This window comes from Letharia columbiana (genome assembly GCF_014066305.1).
Source record: "Letharia columbiana isolate WasteWater2 chromosome Unknown Sc0000017_s0, whole genome shotgun sequence".
Lineage (NCBI taxonomy): Eukaryota > Fungi > Ascomycota > Lecanoromycetes > Lecanorales > Parmeliaceae > Letharia > Letharia columbiana.
In genome coordinates this window covers 758,423-773,465 of record NW_023501057.1, presented here as the reverse complement: position 1 = coordinate 773,465, position 15,043 = coordinate 758,423, and the positions used below count along the sequence as shown (strand labels likewise).

Sequence of the window (15,043 nt, the reverse complement as noted above, 5' to 3'; positions counted from 1 at the left end):
CCTTGGACAAATGCAAGCGGGGCAGGAATACTGGTTGGAGGGGTATCATTGGATCGGGGCCTTGAGGTGAAGCAGGCTGATGGTGTATCTGCGACGTCAAATGATGGGGTGGCCGGAGTATGAAACGGCGCTTGCGGCACTCACTTGGATTGGGGTGATTCTGTCTGGTGACCGAGTTGAAGTGACGAGTAGGTCATTGAGAGATGCTCACTACAGTTGGGTGCGGAAGAAAGGCTGGCTGAGCGGAGGAGTGATAGCAGAGAGTGGTTCGTGGGTTTCCTGGGGTTTCCTGGGTGTCCTAGCAAGGCAGGCGGGCAAGGATGAAAAGATGGTGAGAGTAGATCTGGAGAAGAGGCTTTGCTTTGAGCGGGAGGCGCGGGTGGGGGGGGGGTGGTGTATTCCTATGGATTGTCGATTGCTTCACCGCGGACCGGCTCGCGCCTGAACCGGATATAAGTCCAAAGGTAAAGGTCCAGATAGGCAGATAGTGTTGAGACAAGTTCATGTAATAATCACGTTACGAGTCTCCGTACTCGGTAGGGTAAGGCAGGGCAGGGCAGGGCAGGGTCAGGCAGGGCAAAGGAGTAGGAAATAATCAAGATGCATGCTGGATTCAGTATCATTGGCTCGGCCGGGGCGAGACAAGACGCGCCTTCCGTGTTCTAGACCTTTTCTATCTTTTCTACTCTACCCTATTTTACCTTTTTTTTAACCCTTTTTACCCTTTTTACCTTTCCTACCTCTTTCACAGTACTCTATCTTGGTACCAGTTACTCTACCACTACTCTAGTCTACCTTACCCTACTCTCACTCCCCTCCACTCCACTCCACTTTACTCTCCCTCGCAAATCACACTATTCACGAAACGATTGAGTATCAGATCATCGTCTCGATAACAATACAACAGGAATCAAAACATCAGTCGACGGGCTCTCCTAAGTACCCAGGTAGCCGTTGCTTCAAACTCTGTTCAACCTTTTCTGCATGTCCTTCTTCGCCAATAACTATGTGGAGAGGGCGGCTAATGTCTCGTCCGTAGCACAACAAGTGAAAGGTAAAGTATTGAATACTTCTACACTACTTTCCTTTACTAGTACTATATCCAGACCCGAGGTACCACCAGTACTTCCGTCCATACACCGACAGTCTAGATTTCGATGGAAATGCTTCTTTCTGAAGTGTGAAGAGAAAGCGTGGACATCAAAGTCTAGGCCCTGACCAGTGACCGGATTCTCTGCCCGATGTCAACCGCTGTTATAACTTTATAAGCAAAAGGGACCAAATTCGCCGCTCTATCGAAGCCATGCCTCTTGCAGTTAGTATCTGATGTCATCGAGTGAGATCTTGACAGCCCAACATGACTGATCCTTGCCTCTTACGACATCCCGAATCTTAAACCCGATCCACTAATGGTCGCACTTGGATTTTACTCAAGCAGCGTGAAAAATAAGTTGAGACTAAGGTACCTTAAGTACCTACCTACCTTACTGACCAAGCACGCGCATACAGTAGGTACTACCGTATCCTATCACCCCTTCTTCCACCAACCTCTTTCCAACTTCCTGCGCTGCGTAGCAGTGACTTGAGAGTGACTTGTAGTGACTTGGCTGTGCAGCTGCCACATTGACTGGAGCTGCACCTCCAAATTAACCTCTTTTCGCATCCTCGGCATTATGCAGGCGCAGTAGTGTCAAGCCTGGACCTGGTCTTCGCTGAATCTGACTCAGGTCGCTTATTTATTTTAAAAAAAATTAAAAAAATATTTCTAACTTTTTTTTTTTTCAAATCGCATATCCATGGAAATCATTCCTCCTTCTGATAACTCCTTCCTATCATGTCGACCCTTTCGGCCTCATAAGGCGGGTTCGGCCTCGTAACTACCTTAGGAGAGGCTCCTCCCGAGTCGCCCACTGGCACGGCCATCTCTCTTGTAGGAATAGCGCGCGGAACGAAATTTCTCCGTCCCACTGCATCTGTCAGTATCATTGTTTTAACGTCGAGCCGGGCAGAAGTCACTGTGTTTCCTAGCTGATACCGTTGGACACCCAGTTCTTTCGGTGCGCGAAGACGGTTCACTATTCTTCATCCTATAAGTCTTGTAAGCAATATTTGATCTTGTGAACGAGACGACCGAGGAAAGCCATATCAGTCTTACTAAAGTCTTTGAGACGTGCTTAGGCTACACCAGACAAGAAATGAAGGAAAGGAGCAATGCCCGGTCCCTTTGATGAAACGCACATAGCTGACATGTGACTCCGCTTTCCTCGTGCTATGCTGTTACCCGAAGGAAAAAAACAAATATAGACTTTGAATGTATTTCAAACATGTTCCCAGATTGTTCACCTTGAACGCGAGCGTTTCCGCCTCGGTGATTCAGACCTTGTTCCTGCATGCAAGCCATCACTCGTCCGTCCCCTCTGTTCTACCTCGTTTCGCACCCCTGCAGTGCTCAGTTGCGGGGACGGTTTCCTGTCCCTGCCTAACCCCGCCATAACCCTCTCCGCAGCACTTGCTCTTTTGCCCTTTGTCACCACCAACCCACTTGGTTGTCCTGGAGTGTCAGCGGCGACGAAATCGATGCTCTCGCGTTGAAGTTTGACTCTCTCTTCTCCCTTCTTCTTGGAAAGACCATGCTGGGCTTCTGCCAGCTCTTCCTTGTAAGCCCATGTAGGAAATTCCGCTGGATTCCACAGCTCGCGAGGCAATGTGGTTGTGTATTGCCGCTCGCCACTCACACCGGCGAAGTCCATCAATTTAGGTAGTAAGCTTGGGTTTTTGAGGGCCGAAGAGGATGCGAGCTTGGTGTTAAAATGAACGCCTTGCTTCTTTAGTTCAAGAAAATGAGAAAACTTGTGGTCCGCGCCTGGTGTGGGCGAGGCAAGAGGCGACTGGGGGATATCAAGGTTGGGTTTGGTAGGCAACGTCAGACTACGGATCGTTGCGCGATGGAGCGCATAAGGTGAAGAAGAGGCGGAAAGAGCGCTGCTCTCTGGGGTCACCTTTTGAGGCGGAGGTCCAAGAACGGTTCCGTTGGGTCGCGCGGGGTGGAGAGCTTCATCTTCTGCTGGGACCGCAGTTGGCTCATTCCTTGTATTATCTGCTAGAGTCAGCGCCAACAACAAATTATAGCGCATGCCCGCTCACTCGGTGGTCTTTGGCCTCCTGATACTGATAAGTCCGACTGGGTGGGTGTCTAAGGTCTATCCAGTCAGTTATAGTAACCGACAAATAGTCGAATATGGGCAGGTGGGGATACCCGTACTTGGGACTTCGACTGCATTCGCCGGCTCTCATCAACGGAGTCCTCCTCATCACTGCTTCCATAGCCCACGAGGCCAGTCATTGTAACAACGTCAAAGATGGAACCTCAGAGTGTCTACTGGAAAGGTACAAAGTTTGTACGGCTAAATTACCGCTAGATTACCGCTAGCTACTGTAATAAATCTAGCTGCATTTATTCATACACGGCATAGTCCACCGTGTCTTGAGATCGAAACGCATGTAGACACATTTCATCCCTTGTAGGAATGAGTGGAGTTCATGCGGATTGTTCAGTTAAAGTAATATGCAATATGTAGTCTCAACCACCACGCTCACGGTAGGTTTCAGGTCACTCGAAGGATTCTCTACCCGCGAATTATGAAGATCTTTGAGAGTGCTCGAGTATGACTGGTAGGACAAGATACATTTTCGCTATAAATTATGAAGGATCTGCCGTTGCGAAGAGCATAGCCGCCACTGATTGTCCAATACTGAGGTTGCCTGAATGAAGTTTATCGTCCTGCGATCGCTCCACAAAAGTAATCGTCGCCGTCTGGATAGTTGATATTGATGGTGTGTATGGGTAACCCTGTACGTTAGAAGTAGCCTTTTCGGTGGTAAGAGATCGATGCTGATTGATGATCGTTAATTTGTTGCCACCAGCCCAGCTCAATGACTACCCACCACGAAAAGGTGAACAAAGTATGGAGTTTATTGGTAAAGAAAGTAAGAAGTTTGTTTTAGCGGATAACAAGAAGTAAATGCAGGCGTGTTGATTTGAGAGCTTTACTGATGAGAGGCCGTAGGAATTCCTGATGCAGAGGTCTCGACGGTGTCCACTGGGTGCGATCTATCTGAGCAATATTCTGTCGAGGAGGCTGCTCACGTCGTCAAGTGCACGCTTTTGCTTGGAACAGGGTTCTCCGGCAGGCCAGCAGGATCCATGCCAGCTCCCAGACTCTGCAAGCGACCTGTTAGCATCTAGAATTCTAGTGTAAGGTATCGCGAAACTAGGTCTGCTTACCAGTTTCAGGGCCTTGTTTGGGCTGGGCGATAGCTTCGGCGACTGCTTCTGCTGCGCGCTTGAGTTTGGAGCAGGGTTCTCCTGCTTCCCAGCAGAACCCGTGCGTGCTCCCGGAAACTTCTACATGACGTGTTAGCTTGTAAACATCTATAGTAGGGCATGAGGGATGTCAGTCAGCTTACGAGTTGTAGCAGGAGGGGGTGGAGATTTTCCGCAAGCATCGAGAGCTTCACGCTTGGCTTTCGAGCAGGGCGCTCCAGGGGCGTGACATGGATGAGCTTCTGGATCGGCAGCTGCAAAGGCTTCGGCGGTAGCTTCTGCGAGAGCGAGAGCATCACGTTTGGCTTTCGAGCACGGCTCACCAGCGAGGTAACAGAATCCGTGACAGCTCTCGGCATCAGCTATGGCTTCAGCGGCGGCCTCGGCAGCACGCTTCAGCTTGGAGCATGGTTGGTCGTCCCGGTAACAGTGTCCGTGCCAGTTCTGTGCTTCGGGCGCCGGATTTGCGACTGCAGCACCTTCAACGGAGGCGAATGTGAGGAGTGTAGTCAGGATAATGCTAGTGAACTTCATGGTGATCACTGTTGGTGGTTGGAATTGATGTATGCTTGTTGTAAGATGTTGAAGTGAGTGACTGTGGTCTGAAGAAGATGTCTGAAGATCGATGTTGAAGGGAATATGGAAAGAGAGTGTATAACGAAAGAAGATTCCAGGATGTCGAGAGCAAGTAAGAGATCTTTATAGGGCGCAGACAAGGGACTCAAGACGTTAGAACTGTCAATAAGGGTTGTCTGGTGAAGGATTGTCAATAAAGAAAAGCACTTCTCGAAAGGATATCCGCAGACCAAATTGTGCAGAATCAACTGTCAATAGGATATACAAAGGCCTGCTGGTTTGTCAATAAGAATTTCGAGTTGTTGATGACGACAGAGAGGATAAGAATAACAATAGCACAGGTGTACTTTGCACCGGGCTCATGACGGCGACAAGATTTCCGAGTCTATTTTACTGGTCGCGGGGGAAGTCTGCGACCTTTTACTATCGCCATTAGAGCAGAAAGGTCCGGGACTTGGAATGACCTCGACTTCCAAAGGACTCCCCCCAGAAAGCATGGTCTCGGAGTGCGTTTCAAGGAGGACCATGGTGGGCTTGTCCATAGAATGCGGGGCTGTCAACCTAGGCGGTTCCTTGCTCGCTGCCCGTATCCCTTCATGTCGGAGACGAGGTGGCATGAAAGGCCTCTGGTTGGGTTATTGATACCCTAATCCGGTAAGGTCGTGTGTCAAGCGCTAAACTCGTTTAGACCAAAAAACAAAGCGACCACGTAAAATGATGATAACGGCGTAAGGTTCCTTGGCTCTGAAGAACCATCTATCGCGGCCAATCATGATTCTTTATTGTTGGATACGAGGCCGGCCCGAGAGACCAAGGGGCCAAAGATTTGGTCAAGACGGAGAGCAGGACTCAGAAAGACGGATACCACCATACTTTGGCGGAAGACTGAACATGGAAGGAGAGACGCGCAAGGGGCTACTCCTAAGGGACCATGAAATGAAAGACGTAGGATACGAGACCAGGAATAGACGACGTAAGTTGAGCGGGTCGAATGGTGAACATTTCCTTTGGCAGGTAAGTGATTCTCTAGTGACTCGTGTCACATCAAGCCAGCGTGAGAGACAGGTGCCAAAATACATCAGGTTGGCATGAATATTGTCTATGGATGTACGGTAACACGGTAAATCAACAAGTTGAGCGTGGATGTAATCGCAATCATAAGAGATTGGCAGTACGAAACCATGCTTGAGTATTGTTCAATAATGATTATGACTTTATGACTTATGAGAAGATTCAACGAATCAAGTCCTCTGCTAGCGCGTTCTGAAAGCTTGGCATCAACTACTCTAAAGTACCATTCCGAGCAAAACTCCCCTCCGCTCGTATATCCATCCGCCTTTCCTAGGTCAGCAATCACAATGCTGTCTCAAGCTCCTATAAGATTGCCAAAGGTATGGGTGAGGTCCACCTCAAGCTTCTTAGTATAAGCTGCTAATCACCGCGTTGGCTCATTAGTCCCTCTTCCAAGGCCTCAAGGCTTCATCAACATGGCGCGCAGCCCCACCAACTGCAAGGAGTACAGCCCTCCGGAACGCAAGCATTCATCATTGACTGACCTCTCCACCAGCTATGGCTACAGTGCAGTCCGATATCTTCAAGCCAACCAAATTTGGTGGGAAATACACAACGACACTCATACCTGGTGAGCAATTGAGCTTCATTCCTCGTTCCAACTTTGAGGCCGCTTACACGAGAACGCAGGCGATGGTATTGGTGCTGAGGTTGCTGAATCCGTCAAGACCATCTTCAAGGCCGATAACGTACCGATTGAGTGGGAGCAGATCGACGTCACTGGAGTTGAGTCTGGAGATAAGCATTCTGAGGAGCTGTTCCGGGAGTCAATCGCTTCCTTGAAGAGGAATAAACTAGGTCTCAAAGGTACGAAATTTCGTTTGCATGGAAGAGGCTATATTGAGACCTTGTCAGGTATCTTACACACTCCTGTCGAGAGGTCTGGCCACCAGTCTTTCAACGTTGCACTGCGACAAGAACTCGACATCTATGCGTCTATTGTCCTCATCAAAAACATTCCTGGCTACAAAACTCGGCACGATAATGTGGATCTGTGTATAATTCGAGAGAACACTGAAGGCGAATACTCAGGTCTGGAGCATCAATCTGTTTCAGGTGTCGTCGAATCTCTCAAAATTATCACAAGAGCGAAATCGGAGCGGATCGCCAAATTCGCTTTCAGCTTCGCCCTTGCTAACCACAGGCAGAAGGTGACATGCATACACAAGGCGAACATCATGAAGCTTGCCGACGGTCTTTTCAGAGATACATTTCATCAAGTTGCCCAGGATTACCCAACGTTGACGGTCAATGACATGATAGTCGACAACGCCTCAATGCAGGCTGTTTCCAGACCTCAACAGTTTGATGTCATGGTTATGCCAAATCTTTACGGTGGCATCCTATCGAACGTAGGTGCTGCGCTTGTTGGAGGCCCAGGTATTGTGCCGGGCTGCAACATGGGTCGTGACGTCGCAGTATTCGAGCCAGGATGTCGACATGTTGGCCTGGATATCAAGGGGAAGGATCAGGCTAATCCTACAGCGATGCTCTTGTCCGGTTCAATGCTTCTTCGCCATCTAGGCCTTGATGAACATGCGAATCGTATATCGAAAGCCGTCTATGACGTGATCAAAGAAGGGTAAGGACTTCTCTACAATCGGCCTACAAATGCTGATATGCATGATAGCAAAACGAGAACTCGAGACATGGGTGGCAACAGCACCACCCACGATTTCACAAGGTCTGTCCTGGACCAAATGGAAACGGCCTGAACTCTGCAAAGACGGATGTACATAGTACTGAATACCCAGGAGAGAAGAGTTGAAAATTGGAATGAGTACAGTGCGTTTGATGACTGCTTTCAGCTATGCCAACAGCTATCACTATCAACGAAGAACATGGGTCATAGGTGCAAAGCTTCCAGCATCTCTGCCCAAAGCGCCATGCTAAACATCGAGTAATTCGAAAACTTCAAGGCGTCACCAAGCAATCCTTCTCCTCCTTCCACTGAATTTTGAGTTGGTTTTCACAATCTTCCCTTTCCTCTCCATCTGCTCCTTTTTCCTCAAGATCCACTGTTTACTTCCTTTTGTTAACACATTCGATTTTCTTTTCCTTTCCTGGTTGGTTTTCCCTCTTTCCACAACATCTACCCCGTCCATGCGCTCGACCACTCCCTCAATGGCCCCACCCCCAACACTCAAAACCAAATAGACCTTGGCATTCTTCGTCGCAGCTCCATCCTCCAGCAGTCCCGCTCCAAAACCCGCCTTGATGGCCGCCGCGCTGACCATATCCCTCTGCGCCTCGTTCTTCGGGTAGAACTGGCACACCGCCTTGCCGCCTCTTCTTAAACTTGCATACAGACCGTTGAAGAAGCGCGTAAGTCGAGCTTGAGGGCTGGTATCACTGCTTTCGGCGTTGCACAGCCACTGGACGGCGCTGATACTGATAGCTGCGTCGAAAGTACCTGCCCTGAACGGCACGCCCTGCCCAATATCGGCGAGGAGGAGGTCGCCCTCGACGTCTCGTTGCAAAGCAATATCAAGCATGGAAGCGGAGATATCCATGCCGACCCAGATATGAGGACCGCCGTCCGATGGTGGCACTGAGGAAAGGATTTCGCCGGAGAGGCCAGAACCACAGCCTATGTCGAGGACCAGGGATGGAGAAGGCAGGGAGAGGAGCTCGAGGGCGCGGTTGGTCATTTCAACCTGCACATTCTGTATGCGGGAGGATGTAGTGTACTTGCGGGACTCGGAATCATTGTAGAAGAGGTCGGGAGGGCTAGCAGATGGTCAGCAGGGCAAAGGCGGGGTGGAGGAATCGGTTGTAGGGTAGGGCTTTTCATACAGTGTGTCTTCTGGACGAGACATGGTGGGAGCGGCTTATTGTCACCCTCATGTCAGATGTGTAGCAGTGGGACTAATGAGGGAGCGCTGAGTGTCCAAAATATCACAATGGGTAATTCAATCGAAGCTTACAAGTGACTAGAGTAGAGACTGGAGAAGAAGGACGGACAAACTTTTTCTTTTGCCGAGCGTCCAAAAGAGCCAAGAGCGGAGCGAGCTGGGATCTTCTATACCTCAGCCAATGCTAAATAAAATACCGTTAGCATAGTTTCAGGGTGGCTGCGCCATATTTGTATGGGCGCCACACCAAAATAAGGCGCGACGTCGCCGAGACATCGTTGTCGTCGTCAGCGACCTCGCTGTCACTTGCAATGGGGCGGGGAATAGGGCGGGGAAGGCTTTCAGCAGTCCGCCTGCATTGCTACCTGTCAGGGCGGAATTTGTATGGGGGATGTAGCGGAGTTGGCGGCCTACTATGGAGGTTTCGGAAGACCTCGCTGTCGCCTCCCATGAGGTGGAGAAGGCTTCTAGATAGCCACCGAGGCCCGCAGGCGTTGCTGCCGCTCAGGGCGGAATTTGTATGAGGGATGCAGCGGAGTTGGCAGTCTACTATGGGGGTTCAGGGACACCTCGCTGTCGCCATAGAGGAGGGGTTCCATTGGGGGTTCCATTGGAGGGCTATCTACTCCGCATCCTCTATGCGATGCCACCCCGGAGGCACCTCTAATCTGGCTATATCATGCCCATCATTAGCGAGCTCCTTCAGGGCCTCTTGGGCACCCTACTGTCGAATAGGGCCCGTCATTTGACGTAACATAGCCACCCACTGAGCGGAAACTCGCCCCTCACGTCATCCTCCCAGTCCACAGTACCCGCTTCCAATTCGTAGAACTTCGTCTTAATCTCATCGAGTACCTCGCGGACGTCCAGCAAATAGGTGTGCCTAACGAGAAAGCAGCTTGACGCGTCTCTGGGGTATGAGGGTAGCTTCAGCATTGTTGACGCCAGCTCCGGGGGTATCACTGGGGCGGGCTTGCTACGCTTGCTACCCTTTTAGGGATGTTCTTTCCGTTCGTCTAGGGAGGTAGACGCCTTGCGTTTGTGGGAGGAGGGGAGGTAGAGGGCTTCGAGGGGGCGACGGTGACCTGGACGCGTCAGAATAGGTGGGCCTGCTTCATTCGCCATCGCTGTGGAGCCACTATCTTCTTCCTTAAGTGGCAAAAATTCGTCCGAGTACTCTGCTTTCGGGGTGCGGTCTCGATCAATGCCCTCGGGGTTGCTACCATACCGATCGAGCCCTCCTGGGTATCCTCAAAGCCCCCATACTGTGGGGGCTGGCGCACGAGGCGGGGGTACGACATTGAGGCTATTGGGAATGGTATACGCGAAGATTTGACGATAGCGAGGTGTGGGAGGGTGGGAGGGCAGAGGGTGGCGACAGCGAGGTATGGGGAAGACGGTAAGATCAGCCAGGACGTGTCCCCTATTTACTACTGCAATCTCTTACTAATCAGGGAATGTGGCTGGGTCGGCCTAATGGCTCTCCGGTACTGTACACTAGCGTTGGCTGAGGTTTAGAAGCACCCGCGAGTGTCATGGCTCCGCATTCCCAAGCTTCAACAACCTTGGCGTTCATGGACACGTTGCCCATCATCCCGACATGTGGATACTCCCTCTTGTCGGTTATACAGGAGTGTTGCTCGGCTTTGGCTTCCTTACCCTTGCCATAGGTATATACAATGGCCCCTACATGATCATCCTCTTCCTCTTCCCCTTCCTCTTCCTCTTCCTCTTCCCCCATCAACCGACCGTGGCAAACCCAAGCTAAACCTCTTCATTCATAGCCAGCGGACTTTACTACCTTTCCGAACTGGTAGAAGAGCACACCGTCTTCGCCCGCAAACTCCTCACGCGCCTCATCTACGCCATCATCGCCATCCAGACCCTCCTGACCCTGATCGACCGCTTCCCCCTTGTCCTCTCCCTCGTGAGCATAGCCAGCCATGGCGTCTACATGGGCAACCTGCGCCATTTCCCCATTGTCAAACTGACCGATCCCGTCTTCATCCTTTCCTGCGGCAAGCTGCCCCGAGACCCGCGGCCCCTGTCCGAGTGCGTCGAATTGACGGAATACTTAGTCCTCGTCCTCGCCAACCACTTCCTCTGGTTCCGCCACTTCTCTACTCCCCCGTCGCCCTCTTCATCGTCTCGCTATCCATCATCCATCTACGACCGTCCCGAGATGCCCACCTTCACCGAAATCGCGTCCTACTTCGGTATCTGTGTCTGGCTAGTCCCGTTCGCCCTCTTCGTCTCGCTAAGCGCGGGTGAGAACGTGCTCCCGAGTATGGGCAGTGAGTACGCCACTGGGGGCAGTCTAGGCACAAGCGAAGGGAGCTTGGGCGGCGGTGGCGATGGGAGAACCAGGAGGAAAAAGGGGTTGGTGAAAGCTGCGGTCGATTGGGTCGTTGAGTGGGTTGGAGAAACTGGAGGATTACTAGGACTTTGGAGGGGAGACAAAATCAGGAAATTCTAGCGGCTGAAATGCCTCTCTGTAGTTCTATCACACCTCCATTCGTCAAGGCAAAAGCGAGAGCGGACAACGTCGACCCGTGATCTTGTCTCACGGTACCGTTAATATTTGGAAGCCGTGCGACGATTTGTTGACATGGGCGCTTGAATTCAGTCACATCTGAGTGAGCAATCCCTACATTCAATTTGTGACTTCATAAAAAGCATGGGTATCTAGACTATGTACACATGAATATGACCCAGTGACTAACAATCCGATTTTTCATTGGCACGCTTTGGACTTGAGCGTCTTGACCTGCTTGATGAGTGAGCGCTGCAGCGTTCGCGAGTGCAAACTGCTTTCTGTGATGCAGCTCCGGATCAGCTGGGGTGCTAAAAGCTCGTGCAAACAAGTAAGACTATCGATGAATCGACTCGGATTCCAAAGTGCTATACACCTGGAGCTGCCGCTTGCCTTGAATGTGCCATAAGCGGGCCGAAGCAATGAGCTGTCAAGACAGCATCGTGATCTTTTTGAGATCGTCAGTGCCGTTATGATCGCAGATGAGTTCGTAGAGGCAGTCAATGTGGTCGTGGAGTTCCGCGTTCACGTCCAACAATTCGTCCAGCATAAGCAAGGACCGCGAGTGGATCCGCATCGTGAGGAAATGGTTCATGAGTGTCATCACGTAAGAGGGAGGGGAAGGATGGTAGATTGGGATGATGCGGAGGGTGCCGAGGTTCGGGAGGACCTTGTGGGATCGGTGGAGTAGCCACCCCTTGCTCATGCTCAAGACTTAAATCGCGAAGTGAATTCCTCTTCCGCGAGGTATCTTGAAGATCGAATAGGTTAGCCAGTTTACCGCCGCTGTCGGGTCGTGGCAACGGATGTTGGCCAAATGAGATGTTGTATGGTAGTGGGAGTTGAAGAGACTCGAACTTCATACCTGTGGATGAGGATGAATTGAATGGAGACTGTGCAGGCTGATCCGGAGCGAACGATGATGCTGTCCGGCTAGCAAGTGGTTGCAGAGTTGGTCGAGCGGCTGGTTCAGCGTACGACGAACCCTTACTGCTCGGATTCGAGCCGAGTGGTGGGAGAGACAATGCAGATTTCCTTTCTCCGTCAAACGAGGCAGGCGAGTAGAGCGATGAAGCAGCAGTGCCAGTACTCAACAACGTGGAACCTATCGACGATTTGGATGAATCTGATGGAACATCCTGAGGTTGTGTAGGAACACGAGCGGACCGCCGTGGACTTTCAAGCGGGCTCCTTCGACCTCCGGACCTTCTTGGTTCAATGAACGGTCCTGAACCATGTCCTTGCAATTTCCGCGCTTCCCTGCTCTCGAGTGCCACGATGCGGGTATAGCTCTGGTCTGGCCCTGAGGATGTCATCGCCATTCGTTCATCCTGTCTTTCAGCGGAAGGCCGACCCTGGGCAGAGTTATGAAACAGTTGGCTAGTCGAAGACTCTCTGCGAGCCGACGGTGTGGACGGCGACGCGGACAACGGCGACGTATTGCCGAGCGGAGTAAGGGATGACAGACCTCCACGTCGTACAGCTGCCCCGGAAGTAACACTTGTAGGTGATGGAAGTCCACTAGTGGCTGAATAGAGGCCCCCTGAACTCACGGATCCGACTCTCCGGTGCATGAGATCGCTACTGCCAGACAAAGACTCTATGCCATCAAGCTGGCATTCCGCACTCCCACTGCTAGTTGTACTCTCCTGGGTTTCTTCTGGGGTGAGCTTTGGCCGTTTCCCACCTTGTCACGAGTTAGCTTTAGCGAAGTGACTGGGACATTTACATATACCCGAATTCGTAGCGTGCTTGGCTTTAAATTCCGCCAAGTACTGCTGGTACACTCTGTAGGACCTGGTGGTTTTATAATCCGCCATTTCGGCATGGTATTTCTCCTTCGCCGCGGAGGCTTCAGACTCGTATGGCTCCTTCTCTTCTGCCGAGACATCTTGCCAGCGCTCACCTACTCTTTTGGCAATGGCCGTGAACGACAGATTTTCGGGTTTCAGTTCTTCTCGTATCTCTGATGCTATCAGTAACATCTCGTGGGGCCATGATTGATGACGCTCACTATTCGAGAATATGACGTAGGCAGATGGTGGTCTTTCAGGCGCATTCTCATCGGTCTGCGGAGATTCGAAAACGATTTAGCCAAATACCGGGCAAAGTGGGATAAGGCGCAACATCTCCACGCCAAAGAGGAAAGGCCTATACCTTGGGGTGACGCCGATATTTTCTTTTGCCCCCTGCGCCTGTAGCGTCCTGGCCGTCTGTCCTGCTCTCATCTCCTCCATTACTCTGACGATGATCGCGATGGCCTGATCTGAAGGACGAATGCAATTGCTCCATAGTCACACCCTGCGTCTGGGCTATCTCTCTTTGCAATACCTGAATCACCGTTAGCTCGATACTGGCGAAAGACGCCCTCTAACATGAGCGCTGATTCGACGGTTGCTGACCCGGCGATGTCCAAGCTTTACCCCCAAAGTATCCCTAAAAACACCTGTTAGCCAGGCACTTTCAGGTAGAGGGAGCGATCGTACAAATCTGATTCGGTAATGTCCAGGACGGTTTCCCAAGTCTCAAAGCCTTCTTCGCTAAATCTCTCGACATATTGGGCAAGACCCAGTCGAGACAAAACAGGGTGGAGGTCAGTCATCAACGCTCCGAGCCGTAGAGTTATTAGGATCTAATGTCCGACTTGTTTGTTCAAGAGATGTAGGCCGCAGGTGTCCCATGAACTGCTTGGCTCTTGTATCCACACTCTTTGTATTGGGTTCTTAACAGAACGTCTGGTTGTGGGTTGTTTGAAGTCGTGATAGCCCCAACATCCCCAATGTCCAGCTGTAGGTGGGAAGTGCCCAGTGTGTGAAATGTAATTATGGGTAAGATGAGCATTGAACCGGGCAGAAGGGTTTGATGCAGGCCATGGTATATGGATTGACTATAGGTGTGAGTTCCACTGAATGGGACAGGAGGTCGTACGTTGGAAGATGATGGAGGGGCAAACGGGGGTGCAGCCAGGGAGTAAGTGGGTTGAGAGTGGGGAGGGGGAGGGGGGAGGGGGAAGGTGTCAAGGCTCAGCGCTGACGTTGCGGACTCGAAGGATGGAAGGGTAAGTGGGTGGATGAAGAGCAATGATGTGTGCAGATTAGCATCAGGTTGTTGAGACTGATCAAAGGGAAGAGAGAGTGAGGGAAGGTGGAAGGATGGGGATGGGAAGGGAATGACGATGAATTGATAATAATGTCCATGCACAGATTGGTGGCAAAGAGTGGAAAGTGGAAAGTGGAAAGTGGAAAATGGAAAATGGAAATAAGAATGCGGAGAAATGATAGGGATGATGATAGTGCATGAGACAGCAGCTTCATCTAGCAAATGCCTGGCGCATCGATGATTTGATCGTAGATCTACTATTTGCCCTACATAAGGTAAGGTAAGGTAGTAAGGTAGTAAGGTAGTAAAATCCATTATTTTGCGGAAGAAAAGCAAAAGACTTAACGACTAGGCCGGGAGATAAAATAGGTAATAATAATAATAAAAGAGAGGAAAGGGAAGGTCAGGGAAAAAGGTCATACTCAGCAAGTCATTGGCTGTATATTCCTTGATTCTGTCTGGCCCCTTGGACCCTTGGACCCTCGGACCCTGATTTGTTCTGGAATGTCGGGCTGTTGACTACAGAGTAGTTGTTGGCATCACAATTTGCAACGTCCATCGCTTTGCATCGTCGATTTCCCATTC

At 50.9% G+C, this 15,043-nt stretch overlaps 6 protein-coding genes across 6 annotated transcripts; 2 read left to right on the top strand and 4 right to left on the bottom strand.

Annotated features, from left to right (window-relative positions):
• Positions 1-2,339: 2,339 nt before the first annotated feature.
• On the bottom strand, positions 2,340-3,343 carry HO173_006105 (uncharacterized protein; the record flags this gene model as incomplete). The annotated part of the gene is made up of 3 exons (XM_037308016.1): positions 2,340-3,097; positions 3,145-3,193; positions 3,263-3,343. 3 exons carry the CDS (start codon positions 3,341-3,343, stop codon positions 2,340-2,342), a joined length of 888 nt encoding a protein of 295 aa, XP_037165276.1.
• Positions 3,344-4,111: 768 nt separating this feature from the next.
• HO173_006104 (uncharacterized protein) lies at positions 4,112-4,858 on the bottom strand (the record flags this gene model as incomplete). Its single annotated transcript, XM_037308015.1, has 3 exons — positions 4,112-4,221; positions 4,286-4,405; positions 4,468-4,858. The coding sequence occupies 3 exons, from the start codon at positions 4,856-4,858 to the stop codon at positions 4,112-4,114; spliced, it is 621 nt and encodes a 206-aa protein (XP_037165275.1).
• Positions 4,859-6,258: 1,400 nt separating this feature from the next.
• HO173_006103 (uncharacterized protein) lies at positions 6,259-7,686 on the top strand (the record flags this gene model as incomplete). The annotated part of the gene is made up of 6 exons (XM_037308014.1): positions 6,259-6,291; positions 6,356-6,416; positions 6,468-6,542; positions 6,602-6,778; positions 6,827-7,553; positions 7,602-7,686. 6 exons carry the CDS (start codon positions 6,259-6,261, stop codon positions 7,684-7,686), a joined length of 1,158 nt encoding a protein of 385 aa, XP_037165274.1.
• Positions 7,687-7,893: 207 nt separating this feature from the next.
• HO173_006102 (uncharacterized protein) lies at positions 7,894-8,790 on the bottom strand (the record flags this gene model as incomplete). The annotated part of the gene is made up of 2 exons (XM_037308013.1): positions 7,894-8,701; positions 8,768-8,790. The coding sequence occupies 2 exons, from the start codon at positions 8,788-8,790 to the stop codon at positions 7,894-7,896; spliced, it is 831 nt and encodes a 276-aa protein (XP_037165273.1).
• Positions 8,791-10,426: 1,636 nt separating this feature from the next.
• Positions 10,427-11,302, top strand: HO173_006101 (uncharacterized protein; the record flags this gene model as incomplete). The annotated part of the gene is made up of 2 exons (XM_037308012.1): positions 10,427-10,496; positions 10,611-11,302. The coding sequence occupies 2 exons, from the start codon at positions 10,427-10,429 to the stop codon at positions 11,300-11,302; spliced, it is 762 nt and encodes a 253-aa protein (XP_037165272.1).
• Positions 11,303-11,859: 557 nt separating this feature from the next.
• Positions 11,860-13,961, bottom strand: HO173_006100 (uncharacterized protein; the record flags this gene model as incomplete). The annotated part of the gene is made up of 6 exons (XM_037308011.1): positions 11,860-13,046; positions 13,095-13,325; positions 13,374-13,428; positions 13,517-13,690; positions 13,762-13,795; positions 13,846-13,961. 6 exons carry the CDS (start codon positions 13,959-13,961, stop codon positions 11,860-11,862), a joined length of 1,797 nt encoding a protein of 598 aa, XP_037165271.1.
• Positions 13,962-15,043: the final 1,082 nt, after the last annotated feature.